Source organism: Aotus nancymaae, unplaced genomic scaffold (genome assembly GCF_030222135.1).
Source record: "Aotus nancymaae isolate 86718 unplaced genomic scaffold, 86718_ANA_hifiasm-v0.15.2.pri h1tg000032l_0, whole genome shotgun sequence".
NCBI classification, from domain to species: Eukaryota; Metazoa; Chordata; class Mammalia; order Primates; family Aotidae; genus Aotus; species Aotus nancymaae.
In genome coordinates, this window is record NW_026988445.1 from 4,904,089 (window position 1) to 4,924,660 (window position 20,572).

Here is a 20,572-nt window from a genome sequence, read left to right on the forward strand (position 1 = left end):
GGGAACAAGCAGAAGCAATGCTAGAATGGAGGTCACGTGAGCACAGGATATTCAGTATGATGACAGAATTGTATATTAGGTCAAAAACAATGGCACGAGCCGGGAGGACAGGCCTCTCTGAGAATTTTTCACAGCTTTAGCTGGTCTCTTGAACTAGCTCTCTGCCTAGGAAACCTAGCTACTTCTGTTAGTCTACTTCTTTGTTTCCAGCAAGGGTAGCTGCAGAAAATGGAGTCCCTGAGTAATACTTCAGATTATTTTTTTCAAAACTTGTTTCTCAACTTACTGGTTCCTGTTTCTATGCCACAGTTGTGACTTCAGAAAGTATTAAACTGGTAAAATTTCAGTTATTTGAGGTTGGACTAAATTGTTTAGAAGCTAACGGTCCTGCCCATCTAGAATAAAATTACAACAATATCCACACAGTGATTCTCTTGGTTAAATAAGCTTTCCTCCTCTCTCTATTAAAATTGAAGTTTGTTTTGAATTTTTATAAATTGCTTTTATGAATATGAACTTTTTAGATCAGTTGGTTTTAATTGCAATGACAATCTATGTGCAGTGCCTGAAAAAAAAATGAATACTGAATGCTGCACATTTAGATGTTTTGGAATTTGAAAATTATTTATACATATAAATAATTTGCATGCGAATTTTTTTCTCATTTGATTTCTATCTTAACTGATACTGAGAGCAATTAAGTAACTTACAAAAAATTAATCAACTATAGCTCAGGTTTTCTGATTTTACTTTCAGAATCATTCGACCCCTATTAATCACAATTACAGGTATATAAGTGCCAGGTACATTAAAGATAACCTTTAACTATTTCATAATATTCTTTTTTTTTTTTGAGATGGAGTCTCACTCTTGTCATCCAGGCTGGAGTGCAGTGGCACGATCTTGGCTTGCTGCAACCTCTACCTCCTGGTTTCAAACAATTCTCCTGCCTCAGCCTCCTGAGTAGCTGGGATTATGGGTGCCTGCCACCATGCCCAGCTAATTTTTGTGCTTTTAGTAGAGACAGGGTTTCTCCATATTGTCCAGGTCTCAAACTCCTGACCTCAGGTGAACCACCCATCTTGGCCTCCCAAAGTGCTGGGATTACAGGTGTGAGCCACTGCACCGAGCCCATAATTGAATATTATTACAATTTAAACAGTCTTATTAAGTGCCAAGGTTTTGGGTCTTATATTTAACTTTCTTCCACTTAACTAAAAGACTTAACTACCTCCCAGCTCTAAAATCAGTAGGTTACATACACAAAAGAAAAGTTAATCCTGAAAAAAGAGGCTGCAAGTATTTTACTTCATTCATAGCAAAGTAGAAATATTATAAGTCTATGTAAATTGAGTTATGGCATGGAGTAGAGGGTGGAAACTTAGAGTCAATTGAGAGTTTTGTGCTATGCATATTTTTAGTCACCTAAGCAATAAACATTTCTCAAGTGCCAATGATACAGATCCAAAACAGAGTATAAGGTGTTACTATCATATGGTATAACTCACCCTTAGTGAACCATGTCCTGTTTCCTGCACATCAATCACACACATATACACATGGAAACAGTTTACATTATAAATGGAAACATAACCTTAAATTATTTCTGCCATATTTTATTGTGCTTCTGCATGTATCCTAATCACTTAATGGTGCTACCATTTTAAGATAACTGTTTTACCCATCAATATCCAGTAAGGAGTATTTTGAAAATGAAACCTCCATAATTTTGGTTGGTGGATAATATAATCTTAAAAATTGGTCTCTCTAAAATTTATTAGAACAATAAGTATATCTTCAAGCATTATCTTTAACAGTAAATATTTACACATTCTTTTCCAAAATATACCTAAACATAGAAACCTAAACATAGAAACAGTTTACCCATGTTCTTTACAGATTCCTGTAATTGCTAGAAAAGTCTAAATGCTTCTGAGAAAACTATAAAAAGTTAAGCCAATAAGCAATTTTTGATATGTTCTCCTAACTAAATTTTTTATTTAAAAAATGTTTCAGGGCAAATAGTAAATATTGGTTTATGTGGTATAGGTTTTTGCTTCTTATGTGAATACATATACTTAGACCATTTTGTTATATCGTCTTCTTCATGTAATTTTTTTAGAGCTTAATATCTCCTGCCTCCAGTTAATATGAAGAAAAATTATAGTTTTCTTTTCTATTTGATATCATTACAATAGATATCATTTGAAAAATGTAACAGAGGCCCCCAGACTTGAGCAAAGTCCTCCCTTCTTCAATAGGTAATTATTTAATTTGTCATGTTAAAAATAAGCAGACCTGAAAATTTGCTATATTAAACAAGGACAATTTTTTCTAAAATGCATTCATTCACTTAATTGTTAAAATACCAGTCTGTTCTTTTAAACTAAGTTGTCTGGCAAGATACATACATATATTTAAGCCGCTTATATAGGTCAGCTAATATGGGTTATGCCTTTTAAAGCATCATCTGACTAAGCACATTCTGCATTTTGCTAACAAAGTTATAGTACATAATAATATTTTAATCAACCAAAAAGAACAATAACAGATCTGAATGTTGGGCTGATAATCGTCTTATCACACTCTGTGAAACCTAGCTCTAATATTTGACGGAGCCTCCATTACTTGGCAACCCATTCTAAAAAAGGCCAACAATGGAGAGAGAATGAAGTGGAGTGTGCAGTACCTCCGTATCTACATAAAAGAGATTAGAGGCGACAGCGTTCCATTTTACAGCTCAATCATATTGTGTTAGCATGCGCTTATCCGAGCGCGGACGAAATTGAAAGAGAAATAAAAAAGAGTCAGGCAGATAGGAACCAGAAAAGCGAGGCATGAGCAATTTCCAAGGATATAAAAGGATGCTAATGGCTGGGCCCTGTCATTCTTAAAAAGGGCTATTAGGGCACCATCATCTGTTCTTGTGCCCTTATGCTCCTCCAACTAAAGTCAAGCATTTTCGAAAGCCCTTGTGATCTTTTTTCTTCTTTAGATAAAGTATGGTCATGTTTCATAACAACACACTTTCCCATTTATATGATTTATTAATGTAAGTCAACTAATTCTATTTACTGATAAAACCCCTTCCATATGTATTTTCAATATTTTCTTTTGTTGTATTCGTCACTTTTTTATGTAGCAAAAGAAAGTGTATAAAAGTATATTAGAAGTAGCACAGAAAAGCTACCCATTTTAGATGCTAAACTTAATTTTAAATATATATATATATGTATGGGTATAATTATACAAACTGAGAAGAGCATAAAGATAACAGGGGCTTGAATTTTAGTGTGTTAAAAAATGACTTCGCTTTAACATAAGCTTTACAAAAACAAAGAGTTTTAAAGTTAAGACCAAAACAGATCAAATTTCAGTTCTGATTTGGCTTTAATTCTGGCTATGACCCCAGTTATCAGGACTGGTTCACATTATCAAGAACACGATTTCATTTTTCTCGAGGCAGAAATGTGACTTTAACCTTTACTTTCTCCATGCCTTTACCTCCCTGTCTCTCACTCCATATAGTTGTGTGATCCTCTAACGACCAACCTCCTGAACCCAAGGTAAGGCAGCAGCGCACTTTGATACCAGAACACCCTCTCCTTCTACCTCAAGCACTGTATGGCATAGGTATTGTTAAAAATTTTTTTGAATTTCTGTTAACTCTTGTTTTGCTAATCCCTTTCTGAAAAGCCAAGATATTCCTCGCAATCATTTAAAACACCCTCAGGGTATCATGAAAATCAGAGCTGTGAATCATCACTCCACAGTGAACTCTCCTGGCATTTGCTATAGAGAGAGAATAACGTCAGTCCCCACCAATTCTAAGCCTCAGCTTAAGACCGAACCCATAATCGTATAGTAATTGTTTCCAACACTGGAAATGGTGTTACTCATAGCTATTTAAAGTTGCTATCTTTACTAAAGTCACTAGAGCCCCTTTACTGTGACAAGTCCCTTTGTAAGCTGACATTTCTACTTGGATGCATAGTTGGACCTAAAAATTTATCAGACTTTCCTTACTAAAAAGTTCAAAAGAAATTGTTGACTTTTATTGATCTTTATTATGTTTTATCAAACTGATATCAACATATTGGCTTTACAGATCAGGGAGAACTTGAGCAGAATTCTCTGAAATAATGGGTAGTGTGGAACCCTAGTGACATAGCTTTTCATGCTGTTGTTAATAACAATACTATCATCATTATCATTTTGAAGTAGTTTATTTGAATGCCATCAACTGGCGACTAAAGTATCTTGATTCTCCTCCAGGAAGCCATGCTGAAGGTACTGGATACATCTGTGAACTTGCACTAGTGTTTTTACCTCTCTCTGCCTCAAATCTCCCTATCTTGGAATTGAAAATAATAATACCTGATTCCTGGGTTAGAACAATGACTTTCAGTTTGGGGGAGGAGGGTCAGGCTGGTGCGCTTTCAGCTCCTGGAGGACATTTGGCAGTGTACGAAGACATTTTTGTTTCTCACAATTGAGGGGTGCTACTGGCATCTAGTGGGTAGAGGCCATGGGTGCCGCTAAACCTCCTATAATGAGCAGGGCAGCCCCTCATGACAAAGAATTATCTTGTCCCAAATATCAATAGTGCCAACGCTGAGAAACCCCGGGTGAAAATAATTATATTTAACATGTATATAATAATATATTAATATAAATTATGTATATCAATTGTCTAAAAAAGTATGGACACTTCAACAAATGTTAGTCTTGTTTCTTTGGTCTCTCAAACCCTTCACTAACACTTTCCTTACAAATACGTTTTCATAAACTGTTGAAGTACATTCTGGCTGTTCCCACTGCCATAGTCAACAATTGTCTTACATCTCGTAATAAATCCTTTCTTTTTATTTTTCTAAAAGTCATATAGATGTGATTATAATCCAACTGCAATATCAAATATCCACATGATCAAATTCTTATTCTTCCTTTAGATGTAGTAATCCTTGGGTAGGTGTCTTCTAAAGAATATACAAGCTCACCTATTTAAGTAGTTTTGACTTAATTTGGGGGGTTTTATTAGCAAACAGTGTAAGACAAAGTAGCTGGTATAATACAGAGTGATGTTTAAATTAGTTTACAATTTGCTTGGCCTCATCTAGAACTGCAACGAACAAAGCCATTCAGAAATGTCAGCTGTGTTCCTAACCACTGTAACAAATTGTCGCCTGAACGCTGCACACCTAATGACTTCAAATTAGCTTCACTGCGGTATCGCCTGACAGTTCGTTACGACTGTTAGCAACATAGCTGGCGTATCATGACCAATAAATTGGTTTCAGTGTGGGCTGGGAAAGGGACTTCCATCAATTTGATTAAAGAAATTACTGTAGCATCCAAAGCGTAAAGACAAACTAGTTTAAGGAGACAGAAGTAAGTTAACTGTACCAGAAAAACATTGCTCATCATTCGAAAATTTGTTTATAAACTATCTGAAAATTAAAGACCAAACAAAAAATAATTCAAGTAGAATACTTAAATTCTCAAAACTTACAAGCATGTATATATTTATTCATATTACAAGATGAGTCAAGAAAAAAAAGAAGAGAAATATTTTTAAATGCTAACTTTACCACATAGGAAAAGTTACCATGTGCATTTAATATTTATTTTCACAATTTATCTGTACAGTTAAGATAAATATCTAGTAAGCCAAAGCAAAGCTTGTGACTATGACTAGCAATTGAATATAACTAGCCACTAGGAGCAAAACTAGTGATTTCTCGTTGAGAAAATAGTACATTAGACTACCTCTGACAAAAACACTTTTTAAAGTGAAAAGGAAAAGGAGAAGTATTTGCTAGGAAAAAGGTAAGAATTTTAACAATGGATAAAGGATTTTTTTAAATTTATAATCCCGTTAGCTTACCCTGGCAGTAGTACCCGTACACATGAAAAACTAACACGAACTCAAGGTGGTACCAGTATAACTAATACAAAGTTTAAGGATTCTATTAGGATATGCAAAGCTCTAAATTATGATTAAAAATAAACGTAAAGATTTTTTTGTTAAGTCCAAATGAGAAAAATTTGAATTTGCCCAAATCTATATACATAACCTAGGGAATTAATTGCAAACTTTTCTTTTTCTTTTTAGAAAATGTACCTGGAATATGCTTCGCCCATCCAATGATAACCACCAACTCGCGGTCCGCCAAGTCACACAGTGTAGTGAGGGCTTTAATGTCACTGTCGGGGACAGTCGGGTCAGGCATGGCATAGATCTTCTCCGGTTCAGCCACCAACAAATGTGAGACAATCTTGTTATCTGCAGGATCAGACCAGAGCACTACAAGATCACTAGCAGTATCATCCCTCTTTTATAAACCCTAGAGTATTTTGTGTTTTGAAAAATAATCCAAATAGCCTACAATAAACCTTAAATATTCCAATTATGGCTGAGATGTATATATTAAACAGTGTTCAGCAAAACTCATAGCCAGACATAAGCCACTGCAGTCATGATAGAATGTAGTCATTTTTTTCTTCTTTGCTCTACCTGCTTTTGCTGGAATGAAGCATCTGTCCTGTAGTGAAAATTTTTATAGCAAACAGATAAGAGAAGTTAGATGCTTTCTGAGTTTGTGCTTTGATTCTTAAGTGGGATTTGGGGAAGTAGATTAAATGGTATACAACAGCTTACAATAAAACCTCCAGTACACCATTGAAATATAGACCATAACGCAGGAGGCAAAGAACTACTAATGCCCATAGTCATAATGGGCATGAAAGTCATTAATTGTCTTAATTCCTTTAAAGAAGAGCAAAGGTCAGAGCCCTTCTGCCTTGGTGAATTACTGACTATATAACTCTATCTCCGTGGGATGCATTCAATAAGAATTTCTTCTTTCTCCCACTCCCCACACATCCAGCCAACCTTCCAAATACAGCTAATATGTTTCCATAAAAATACTCCTACTTAAATGTTACAGTCATTTTCTCTTCTGTGTGTCAAATTCTTTAATCCTCTATTTTCATCTGTTGTCCTTAGTTCCTTCTCTGGTTCAGATTTATCTGTCTGAAATTTGTGATATATGCTTTAAAAATCCTTCACAAAATAAACACTAGAGACAAATGGAGAGCATCACATCAAATGTGTTTTATTGCTCAGGGGCATGTGAGAGTTTATGGAAGGGGCTGTAAAGCCTTGCTAACAGAATGATTTTTCTTGTTGGCCCTATTTTCAATTTCTATATGTAGCTTAAGATTTTATACTTTCTTCTAAGTGAGGAGATACAAATGGGTAAGAATAAACCCATATATTTAAACGTTCTATGTACTATTACGGTAGAAACCAGGACTTTAAATGAGATTCTTGTGAACACAGCCAAAGTTCCCAATGTGTTTACCAGACTCTTTGCCTTTTGCTATAAGTTTTTAACTTTTTAACCCAATAGAGAAGACTTCACATAACTTAGAATTAAACATAGCATTCTTTTTATCTCCTTTCATGAAAGAATGAGACTTGTCCAAGCTATCGTTAGCACTTTTCTAATATAACATTTAAAAATTTCTAAATATGGCTCCCATATTCATTATACTTATTTCAAATCGACAACAGATAATATTCAATCATCATCAAATGGAGTAGGCAGATTTGGGAGGAAATATTCCCCAATACTGTTTTCTAGAAAAGAATTAAAAATTAAATAGAGATTAATTTTCAATTTGCAGAATCTACAGAAAATGGCATTCTTTTAAATATGCTACAGAAACAACACCCTGTATTTTCAGTTATGCTTGGAAAAGTTTCAACTCTCATTGCTCTGACAATGCAACAAAACCTGTCAGCAACCACTAGATTCTCAGGATTAGAAGCAAATACAATAGCAAAGAGCAGAAAAACATATCCAAAGGTAATCATGATTCCAGTTTTTTTTAGTACAGGGAACATAGCACTGGCTTTATCCGAGTCAATGGATACTTGACATGAGGGGTCAGAGAAATCTGGTTGAAGTTTAGAAATTCCCATCATTCAGAAAATGGAATAGCCGGCAGCACTGTTTCTAGGTAAATCTTATTTAATGTTTCCCTAATTAGAATCAATAGAACCCAATTTTCATTCCTGGGCCTTTGTAGTACACAATCAGTCAGGGTCCAGAAATCTCCCCAGCCACTTTCTCAGAAAAGCCCGAGCACAGTCTCTTGACACTTATCTGACAGGATCTGAAAATTAAGTTTTATAAATGTTTGTTACAAAAACACACTAATTGGATGGACTAAGGAAAATTAACACAGAGGCCTTTAGATAATGACTAATGATTTATTAGGAGTCCTCTTTATCTCAGACAAATGGAGCTCACTGAAATTGCTGTAATCTTCTTAGAGGTACTTGACAAGCCACTTCCCAATTTCTCAGGTTAACGAAGAAAACTATGGATGTTTCTCTATCCTTTCAACTTACAAATGGGGTGGCACTCATTTTTCTTTCAGTAGAGGAAATTATCAATGGTTTCAGTCAACGTTTGTATAAAATAAACGAGAAACGGGCAGTCTGTATATTAGTGAATTCAGGAAAACTAAACCTCTAATGAAATTAAGCATTAGTGTTTATTGCATTGTATTGTATTATCAGAGACTTTTTTATTATAATGTGCAAAATCTGCTTAATGCAGTCCTCGATTGTATTTTCAGAATGCCAAACGGCTTATGCCGGCTGAGGAGAAGATGCCAGATTGGACAATTGAAGGTATAATCAACATAATGTTTTTTGGAAAGGCAAAAGGAAACTACGCCATATGTTCACTTAAGCTTTAATTTTATGTAAAACTGGTTGTTTTTCCTTTGACATAGCTAAAATGTCCTTTCATTTACAGTTCAGGGTCTGTTTTATTTATTTAACAGATTCCCATATGCTCACATATGTATGATGCACAGCAGTGACCCCTCCTGGAGAATCTGAATTAGAAGTAGACACCTCTTCCTTTGAAGGCAGATCCAAAATTACCCATGTCTTTCCTAGAACTGCTATAGATGCATTTTCCTCTGGTGAGTGCCGGTTGCGTCTTCTTAGACAAAGAGAGCTAAACGTGAGAACTGTTTTCACCAAAGCACTCCTCCAGGCCCAGTAGGAACCCTATTCATAAACATCCTAAAACGCTAGTTCTATTGCATTCTATTGCACTACAACTATTAACTGATTTTTCAGAAAATGGGATACAGTTATTGCCTCAATCTATAGTCCAACTCTTTTTAGTTAATGACAAAAAGAATGGGGCTTGCATTTTAGCAATGTACCAGTCATCCTTTCAAATTGCAACTTGGCCACATAAAACCATGAGCTCTTTAAAAACAATTCATACCGCCCATAAGGGCATCTCAGATGGAACCAGCAACCTATGCTTGTTATTAGTAGTGCCCATTCTTGTTTTAATCTATTGCTAGCTAGTGTGTTAACCTTCTATAGCTTCAAATTAATGAGGCCCCTAATGTATTTTCATTGGGAGGTTGAGCAGTCAAACTCATTTAGTTAGTGAAAACTACAAAAATCACTTTCTTGTGAAATCTGAAACTAACAGCTCCAATGAACTAATGATCACAGTATGATCCATTTTATGTACCTCTGCAAATAAAGATAACCAGTAAACGTAAAATTCACACTGTATAAGCTATGCATTAATATGCTTATGCTTCCACAAAATGACTAGGTAAAAAGAAGGCTGGAGAGAGAAAACCACAGATATTTTTAAAAGAAAAAACAAGATAATTAGCTGAGTTTCTGTTGCTCCTCATGGACAATCCTTGGGAATAGAGCCACTGTTCTCCAACAAAGAGAAGTCTCCTTGGAGTCAGTAGGGATGGGCATGCCAAAGCTGATGTATGTAGGGCCAACTGGGAGGATTTCACGTTCTGGGAAACCAGACACATCTGCTGTACTTACATGGCTTTTTGGCTGGCTGAACCAGCTGAGGGTTCAGGTATGGGCTGTTCTCCGCATCTATTCTGCGCTTGTACTTCTGCCGACCTCCACGTACTCTGTCAAGACGCACCCCTGTGAGCAAAGACAGGCACCGGCTTACTATTAAGGTAGCTACCTTTGAGACCAATCAAATGCATAGACAGTATCCCCCAAGGGCACATAGGTGACAAACAGTAGAATGCAGAATAGACCAGGGGTACTAGAATAATGTAAATAAGTGGTGGCTAAATCAAAATTGCCAGAAGTTGAAAACCAAATCTGCCAGCACATGACAGACCCAAAAGACATTTTAGGCAAAGCCATCAAGGTCACTATTTGCACATCAAAGAAAAGGCTGATTTTCGTGTGGATTAAGAAGCCACTATTATTTGGTGGTAGTATAGTTTCTTAAATTAAAGACACTGGTATTTTGTATCCTCTTCATCAGTCAGCCCTGAAAGCTCAATGTGTAGGACCAAGTAGATCAAGAGCTATCCAACTCTCCTCCAGTCTTCCAGAGGCCTCAGTATGGACCTGTGGAATTGAGCTGAATAAAGAGCACCAGCACTTTGGGAGGCTGAGGTGGGTAGATCACAAGGTCAAGAGTTCAAGACCAGCCTGGCCAACATAGTGAACCCCCATCTCTACTAAAACATACAAAAAAATTAGCCGGGCATGGTAGTGTGTGCCTGTAGTCCCAGATACTTAGGAGGCTGAGGCAGGAGAATCACTTGAACCCAGGAGGTAGAGGTTGCAGTGAGCTGAGATCCCGCTACTGCACTCCAGCCTGCATGACAGAATGAGACTTCATCTCAAAAAAAAAAAGAACACCTATGTCCCATGTGTTGGGAAGAGGGAGGCTGGAATTACACGGTACAAGATTCAGTCCTGTGAGATGCAAGAATTGTTCCATATCAAAATGTCAATATGTCTCTGAAGGGGAATGTTATTTACATTTTGGCACAAATTTACATTTCCTCTCATATGTAAGAAAACTGAGAGCAGGTATAGGCTGAATACAGGACAGAAAGAGCTGCTTCCCAGCTGGGCTTGGTGACTCACACCTTTAATCCCAGCACTTTGGGAAGCTGAGGTGGGCAGATCACCCGAGGTCGCCAGTTCAAGACCAGCCTGACCAACATGGGGAAATCCCATCTCTACTAAAACTACAAAACTGGCCTAGCATGGTGGCACATGCCTGTAATCCCAGCTACCAGGGAGGCTGAGGCAGGAGAATCACTTGAACACGGGAGGCACAGGTTGTGGTGAGTCAAGATCGTGCCATTGCACTCCAGCCTGGGTGACAAGAGCAAAACTCAATCTCAAAAAAAAAAAAATAAAGAGGAGCTTCCCAAAGAGTTCCAAAGTCCTGGATGTCGAAGGAAGGGCACGTCAATAGGAGAGAACTGAAGGGTGAAGCTGGAAAGTAGGCAAAAGTAGTCTGTCAGGAATAAAACTTTTTCCCAAAAAGTGATGAGTTGGGTCAAGATTCAAAGGGGATTTTCTGGCAGTGGATTTAAAAGATTAAGGAAAAAAACCAAGGGAATGAATTGGATTAAAAACATAGGACAATTTCATTAATATCAGGAAGTGATAGGGAAGAGCTTGTTAATAATCTAGTTTCCAGCCTGTAATTATAAAGTTTAGCACAGGACCACATAAATCCCTACCAAATATAAGGATGATTACTTGGGAGCAGAAGTGAGGAGACATTCTTTTTATGGTATTAGGTTGTACCTTAATTGATATAACAATGTAAAATTATCCATTTATAAGTCCAACCATGTAATTCATTGTACATAGTTTGGTATTTCTCAAACTGTTTAGGAAAGAGATTTGGTTGAACAGCATCATCAGTATTACTACTTTTACTCTCTCACAGCCATTAATATGCAATGGGCTCTGTGAAACTCTAAGAGGAAGATACATAGCACATGCAATGTTTCGCAAACCAATTGAACCAGAGCTGGGCTTTTTTGGAATACTTATTAATGTCATGCAGAATGTGTGAGTTGTGGGTTATCTGAGTTATATGAAACAATTTGGGAAAGGCAGATATATTTCTGTGTGAATACTTACAGTAAGTATATTACTTAAATATTAAAGATTATTAGGAAAACAATTTTTCATATTATCTTAATAATACTACTTTAAGAGTTGATTATCTTTTAGTGGAACACACAAATATTTGGTTCTAGATAAAGCCTGAATTGTCATATTGAAACATCAGAATACAGTGTAAATAAAATCAAGAGACAACTTTGAGAAAAATTAAATAGGTTAAACAAACAAATATCAAAAACCAAAAGTTAGGTATGGTTATTAACCATTCACTGAAAATTTCCATGCATGTTGGTCACAAAGAAGTTATATTTTTTTTATTGCTGCCTTTAAAGCACTTCATGCCTCCAGCAGGTGTGTTCCTTTGTTCATCTAATTCCTAATGTTCTATTTTTATTGCATCCATATTTAATAAAGTTTAACGCCTTCTACTTCTCTCCACTTTTATCATGATTTATCTTTTTTCCATCTTTCTCTTCAAAATGTTCTTCAGAATACTTTCCCAGTTGAAGGTGACCACATTTTATCTGGTCATCTAAGACACGTTCAAACCTGTTTCATTACATGAGTTTTGCAAATTCAAAATCTTACTAAAAAATTAAAAGCATATGACACTAATTATATCCTCACATATTTGTCATCCAATTCCAACCCAATGAGAACATTTAATCTGATATTATTAGAAGTGTAAAGAGAAGGCAGGGAGAGAGAAACCGACAGCAAAAGCTAAAGAGAGAGGAAACATTTTTGGACATCTCTACAATTGTTAGAGCCAAGAAAGCTGACAGAATAAATCTTGATTGGGTTTGTAGACTCCCTAAATTTGCCTTTCATGCTTGTCAAAAAATGTATTCACCATTAGCAATATGTCCTCATATATTGAACAAAACATGACATATTCTCTAACCTAGAAGTCAGAGCTGGTGAGTTTCTGGCAATAGAGTTTTGTCCATCTTGAAGGCCTGTGGAAGATCATGGCTGAGTGACTTGATTCAAGGTCTTGGTGGAAAACAATTCAGACATTCAGTTATATCACATTAAAGCCATCAAGTGGTTTAGCCAACTGGGCTAAGTGTACAGAGAAAGAGCAACAGTGAAAACTAGCTGTTATACATCATGAAGAAAAAATGCACATCATTGATTGACAGGGTTTTTATTATGTGTTACGGGTTTTTTTTTGTATTTGTAGAGACTCATTCTTTAAATATTATCAAATATATTCCATTACTATGCATTTCTATTTCAACTTCACAAGGTGACTACAGAAAAATTCATATTACCTATTCCATGCCTCACAAATCTAAGAGGGTGCTTTCTTATGTATCTACCCCACATCCCTTCCTGTGTGTGTGTAGATCAATAACTATCCATACACTCATACATCCATCTCAGCCTTCCCATCTATCCATTCATTCATCCTAACTACACACCTATCTAGTGAAAAACTTTTCACCTAAGTCATGATTTTACACTTTATTTCCTAAAATAAAGATTAATTGGACAATGCATTCTTTTATGATTTGTAATCTTATTTATATGATAGTAGGAAAAGATTAGCTATTGAGACTTATAAAAACAGATTACGTAATTATAGTAAGAGTTGACAGGGACTCCAAATGCAGTAATATTCTCCTCAAGTTTAGATAGTAATTAATGGTAAAAATTTCTAGAGCCAATATATTTTAAAGGATCATAATAACTGATACTTGTGAATTTTTCATTCCCTGTAAAAAGCAGACAAATATTTCCAATTTCAAATATTTCAAATAAAGTAGAAAACATTTCTACTGCTTTTAACTCATTTTCAAAATCTGGAAAAATCTGTCTTTTATGCATTGTGTAGTGGGATGATGATTTTATTATTGGTAACTTATGGTTTATCTGACTTCATACTTGGTGAACTGTTTGAACCAAAATCCTAGTAACACACAGATGCAACTACTTCGACATCATAATGAAAGTAATCATCAATTTATTCAGTTAACATTGAGGGAAAAACACTACCAGTAAAACCAGTTTTTCCCCTCAGGACAATCATATAAACACCTACACACAAGGGATATAGGTCTAAAAGTTAAAACAGTCCAAACATGTCTTCAAACATGTGACAAAGCCTCTTTATTTCTGCAACATTGAAAATAGGTTTATTCATGTAAATCATCATAATATATGCACTTAAATTCAATAATGTTATTTTAAATGGTCTTATAAAACAATACTGTACAGATATCCTTAAGATATTTGTATGGTTTCAACATAATTCTATTTTTAATGTTTTTCCAGATAAAAAAATTTAAAAAAATTAAAAACACCAATACAATTAAAGCACCATGTCAATAAATGAGGCAGGATCTCAGAAAAATCAAACATTGGATTATGAAAAAGCACCTCTCATAATTTTTAGGAAAGTCAATGGAAAATAAACTCTCCATAATTGGGATACTACATTTCTCATTAAAAAGCAAATTTTATTGTGATAAAAGGTAGATTGCAAAGGACAGAAGTATTTAACTAAAAAGTAATGCTATGAAGTTTAAAATATTCTAAGTCAAAAGCATTGAATGACAATTCTATCTCTATCACCATTTCCTGGACATAGACTTAAGCCATGATTTCTTATTAGGAGGAATACATGCAAATAATGTTTTGAGTTAAAAATAAATATAAATCTAATAAAAAATGAGGAGAGGCCAGGAAAAGAGAAATATAATACAAATTACCAAATAAGATGATTTTTATGTAATTGTTTGTAACTACAACTAAGTTATAGTAATTTTGTTACATGCTCTGGACTAAAATTTTTAGCCTTGTATATATCAAAATGAAGGATAGCTAATAATCAATCTTTAAATCCCTATGAGCTTGGTCTATTATCTGTAATCACAATTTTGTGAAGATTAAAGTTTTCCTTATTAATGTTTTCAACTATAATTACATAATACTCTATCTTAAGTACTTTATCTTAAATATTATGCAAAGAATGTGTCAAAGGAAATAAAGCATAGTTTGCAAGTCAGAATGGTTCAGTTCTTTAGCTCTTTCCATAACTATTTCTATAAACATTGATGAGTCTCTTATTTGCTTTTCCAAATATAAGATGGATATAAAGAACATATCTTCCATGATGTTTTGCTATAATGATCCAATAACATTATATTATGGTTATTATACAAATGTACTTAAAATATTTTCTAAATCTTAAAATGCCAAGATCATTTATTGAACATCTATCTGCATAGAGTGTTACAATCTATCCCATCACAATTCTGTAGGTAAACAGATTTGAGATATGATGGAATGGTAAAATAAAGGATAAAAGCCAAATAATAATACTATTTGGGCCGGGCGTGGTGGCTCAAGCCTGTAATCCCAGCACTTTGGGAGGCCGAGGCGGGCAGATCACGAGGTCAAGAGATCGAGATCATCCTGGCCAACATGGTGAAACCCCGTCTCTACTAAAAATACAAAAATTAGCTGGGCGTGGTGGTGTGCACCTGTAGTCCCAGCTACTCGGGAGGCTGAGGCAGGAGAATTGCTTGAACCCAGGAGGCAGAGGTTGCAGTGAGCCGAGATTGTGCCACTGCACTCCAGCTTGGCGCCTGGTGACAGAGTGAGACACTGTCTCAAAAATAAATAAATAAATACTATTTGATGTCTAAGTGATTTATAGAAATATCTAGTATCTAGATATCTAGTATCTAGATATTTATAGAAATATCTAGATATTAGAAATATCTAGAAATATTTTATTTCCTGCCCACTCCTATCACTAATAATATCATTTAGATTGTGATTATTTAGAAGAGATACAGAAACAAATCAAAATTCTATTTTTTAAAAAAGATGCTTTTCCTGAGTTTAGCTGTAAGTACACAATGCAAAGTTAGAGAATTTATAATTATCTAATTAACCTAATACATTTAAAATATTCAAACTAACTATTTTAGCAGAAACAAACAATATTTATGATCACAACCTGGGAAATCCAGATTTGTCATAAACAAACAATAATATAATCCAAATATTTCCACGGAAGGTGGCAAAGCCTGTCTCTATATACCTTTTCAATCTTAAACACAAACAATATCTGTTTGGACTCCACTTGAAAACCACTTTTGAAGAAGTTTAAAAATAAGAATTCTCCCAGGAAATAAAATACCCACAATGTTCAATGTTTGACAAGATTGGAAGTTAATTAAGGCAATTAGATTTTCTATTCATGTGTAGATTGCCATTATCTTTTTCTTAAATAAAAGATTTTAATAGTTGGCATTACCTACCTAACAATGTTTCACATTGCTTCTTCTTTCAAATACTGCATTTGCCTACATTGCCACAAGGGAATTGCAAATCTTATACATTGTCAGAATTTACAAAATTGAGAAAGCCAGAGTAGGGCAAGGAGGCAAAAAAAATAAAAATGCTGCGAGGCGAATAAACACCAATAGAAGTAAAACAGTTCAGCCCAAGGTCTTCTTAGGTCAGCTAATTTTGAGTCTACATTTTTTGTCCAAATGCAAATTTTTATAATATTCTGTAGTCCAAAGTCAAAACTATTTTTCACATCTTTAATAGCACAAAGTCAGAGGCATTTCATAGGATAATAAAAAATCTCCCCTTCAGAGAATTACACAAGGAAACTCTAGCCTACTTTCCTAATTTACAGATAACATATGTATTATGTTCCTAAATACAAATTTGCAGAAAAGCATTAATTATATAGACCCCTGGAATACTTAAGAAAGATGCAAATATTCACATTAAAGTAATAATGATTTTGAAAAGATAGTTAATGAATACTATAATAAGCAAACTGTTGTGTTAAATAAATGTCATCAAAGATAGACTGTAACTGAGTATTGGGAGCAGACTGGAAAGGCAGGACTTCTGAAACAATAAGGTAAAGAGGATGGGAACTTCTTCCTGCACTATACGTCTTCCTCATACAGTAATTACCTTTGCTGCCTAAGGCCACCTCCCTCCTTCCCCTGGGAAAGAGAAATATCCAACAGCACCCTTGAATTCTCCTGAGATTTCTATGAGGGAACCATCATAAACAGAGGATAGAGAAAAATCCCTTTGAGGAGCAGCAGGAAAATAAGCAAAGGCAGATTTGCAGTATCAGCCACAGCAGTGGGAATTTTAGTGCCAGCCCCTGATGGGGTTCTCCTTTGGGACAATATCCTGAGAGAGGGTACCCGTTTAACCTAGAGTAGCTGTGCATATTTACAGGCTTCTCAGCAAGAGGAGTAGTGAAAATTATTTGTATATTCACATGTATACTCCAAGGAGAATCTAAGCATATTAAATTCGTGAGGCTCATATAAGATAATTAAAGAAACCAACCGCTAGATATTTTATCTAACTATATTGCCTCTTCTCAAAATAGATTACGATACTGTTAAATACAGTTCATGATTTAGCCTCTTTCTTTCTGTTTCAACAGTTTAACTCATTATACCTACCTCTCCCTACCAAGCAATATCTTCGTTGTTAAATGAATTAATCAGTCTGTGCATGAAGTATCTTGGGATAAACCAAAATCATGGCCAGTGACTAGCAGTCTCTGGTTATTGAAAACTTACCATGTGCTAGGCAATGGCTTCATGACTTAACACATACTAACACATTTATTCCTTATAGCAATTCTATGAGGCAGATGCTATTATCATCCCATTTTACAGATGAGAAAACTGAAACTAGTAAGAGGCAGAAACAGGAGTGGAAGTGGCGGAGAATGGCTGCAGGATTCATTTTTTTAAGCACTATGTTTAAACGGCTTCTCTGCCATCAAAGTCCATTTTTGGAAAAAAGCATTTAGTATATACTCCAAAAGCAGAAACACAGGCAGCTGAAAACCCATTATGGAGGTAAACAATACCTGCATCATGATATGGGGCCCATATAAAAGGCAGGCAGAATGATGAACTAGCAGGAGGAAAAAAGAATGAACACTCTTACTCAAAAGGGCTAAGTGATTTTGCATCTATCACTTTGTAAGGTGATTCACCTTTAAACGTTTACAGCTATGAGACCGTGAACAAAAACCTAAAGTGATAAAAAGATTTCATTCCTCTTTTTTCCCACTGAGGCAGGGACTGAAGGATATTAATTTCCCTGCTCCTGGTCTTCAGACTATCACTGCATATTAGACAAGGCGTGTTTTTCAAGGGCCATGGAAGCAGAGCCACCTTCCAGTTGAACTTTACAGTTCGGGAGGGAGACCCACAGAATCGATTTTCCATAAACTCCCCGGCCAATGATTACATTTACTTATGCTGGAATATCATGACAACAATTCAGAAACTTTGGAAGCTGCTTGGCTGCATGTGGAAACATTATAATGTCTGATGATATAAAAGAGAAAAATCACACAGGGAGAAAAAAATGCATATCCATTAGGCGGGCTTTTTTTTAAAAAAAAAAAAACAAAAAAACAGAGTCCTCAGTCACTAAAAGAGATAAAAGCCATGACTCACATTAAAGCTTCCTTGCTCTACAGATGAATTAACAATTAGCAAGGGGAAGTCTTCCGTTTTCGTCTCCTGATAGCTATCTGGACTATTAAACATGTGAGGCTTGCATAGGAAATTACAAAGGCTTCCCTCTGTTTCAGATTCAAGTTGCACCCAAAACACAGTTGTGGATTTCTGTGCATAGGGCATAACCCCAAAGAAGTCCCTTCTATTTGTTTCCCTCTCCACATCTGATTGACTGCTCTTGGCTGGTTCTGGGGATCATGTGCTAAATTTATAATCTGCATCGGAGCTGAGATTGCAATGACAGAAATCGGAAATAACCATAAACAAAATATTTAGCAGGGGAGATCTTCTACCAGAGGTAAAGTTGCTTCATCTGAAGCATGGAGCCCTAATCTATGACACATACAAGTACAGATTATGTCATCTGCAACAGGTGACAAGTTTTAATTGAATGTCTTCTGTCTGCAATTCTGACAAAAGGTGAATGGAAATAAATGAGTCTGGCAAGACAGCCCTGAGCCTTACAATACCCAATATCTCATTATTTTTAAACAGCTATCTATAAACTGATGCTGACAAGCCTTGAACCTTTTATTTCTGCTCAAGAGGAGGTGGCTGTGAAGGGGGGAAAAAAGAAAGAAAGAAAAGGGGCATCCAGAACATTACATTAAACATGCAATACCTACCATTATCACTTCCCCAACGTAATTAAAGGAAATCTCCTATTCAAAAGGCACTATTTCTTACTTTGCTTGATGTCAGAGGGAGAGAGAGAGAATGAGAATGAGAGGATGCTTGGCCTGCATTTGCTAAACATAGGGACTGTCTGTAAAGAAAAAAAGAAAATCTTCCCTTTCCTTCTTTTTGCCTGTTAAAAATTTCATAAACTATTTTTAAAAAAAAGATATTACGATGGCTTATGCCTATCTAAACTATATTTTGTCTTGTTACTATTTAAGATGAATGAATCTTCTCTTTATCCTTTTCCAAATTGCCTTCTTGTATGAATAAAGTTATGAATTCATGGGTAAAGACATGAAATGGGGTTGTACATCAACATCAGGAAAAGTGATTCTACTAATTCACAATTAAATGTGACACTGGCAGCAATAAGTTTAACCCAATAATAATAGTAATAACAGTGCACAGCACCCCATGGGGATGCTCTGTATAAACAGAAGCACAAATGTTATTTATGCAAAATTCAATGCCCTGTAAAATGAATTAAATATGAAATCAACCAAGCAGGTTTACAAGTTGCTGGGTTGAAAGCCCTCAGTCACTTTGTTTCACTTGATGGAGATGAATATAGTGGAATACAGTAGAGTCTAATGATCAAAAAAGCAGACATGGATTTAAAATATAGATTTTTTTAAGGAAATAGATGGCAGGAAAGGTGCCATAGGAGCCTGGAGGGCATTTGGTTTCAGCATATGTGAATCTAGATCATACGGGCACCTAGGAAGAGCTTATCAAGCTCAAAAAGGAGCTTATGGAAATTCTAATACGGGAAAACTTTATGTCCTGGCCAATGTGTCAGTAATTCACTAAAGACAATAAAATGTATTACCAAACTCAAGCAGAAATTCTGAGGGTCAATTATAACATACCAAAAAGAAGCATGATGTTTGCTAATATTTCTCTGGCGATCACTATAATTTGGCAAAGCTGAAATTCAAAATAAAGTAAATCTAGTATAAAGGATATAATATATATTCCCAGGTCATGTGTAAAGGGAATTATACCTCTTTAGGAAAAAATGTTTCCCCTTAGGAAAAGATTAGTTCAATAGAGATTAAATGTAAATACAATACAAGTGAGAGATTTCTTGTTCCACTGTGACACTTCTTATTTCTTGTGACATTGGTAGCAACAAACTTAACACAGTTATAGTAGTAATAACAGTGCATAGTACTCCCATGGGAAGGCTCCGTGTAAAAGAAGCCCAAATATTATTTCTTCAAAATTCGATACCCTGTACAAATTAACCAAATATAAAATTAAACAAGCTGGTTTTCAGGTTGCTTGGTTGCAAGCCATAGTCACTTTGTTTATTCAATGGAGAGAAATACAGTGGATTCTAATGACTCCATTGTAAGTCTTAGTAGAACAA

General features: G+C 35.4%; 1 protein-coding gene across 15 annotated transcripts in view; it reads right to left on the bottom strand.

Moving 5' to 3' along the window:
* ESRRG (estrogen related receptor gamma) overlaps positions 1-20,572 on the bottom strand; it is a 643,587-nt gene that overhangs the window by 55,013 nt on the left and 568,002 nt on the right. For all 15 annotated transcript variants that reach the window (XM_064383505.1, XM_064383507.1, XM_012459665.3 and 12 more), the window contains 2 exons: positions 9,899-10,009; positions 6,125-6,286 (listed from right to left, as the gene is read on the bottom strand). In XM_064383505.1, coding sequence (XP_064239575.1) covers positions 6,125-6,286; positions 9,899-10,009 — 273 coding nt within the window. The remainder of the gene's footprint in view (positions 1-6,124; positions 6,287-9,898; positions 10,010-20,572) is intronic.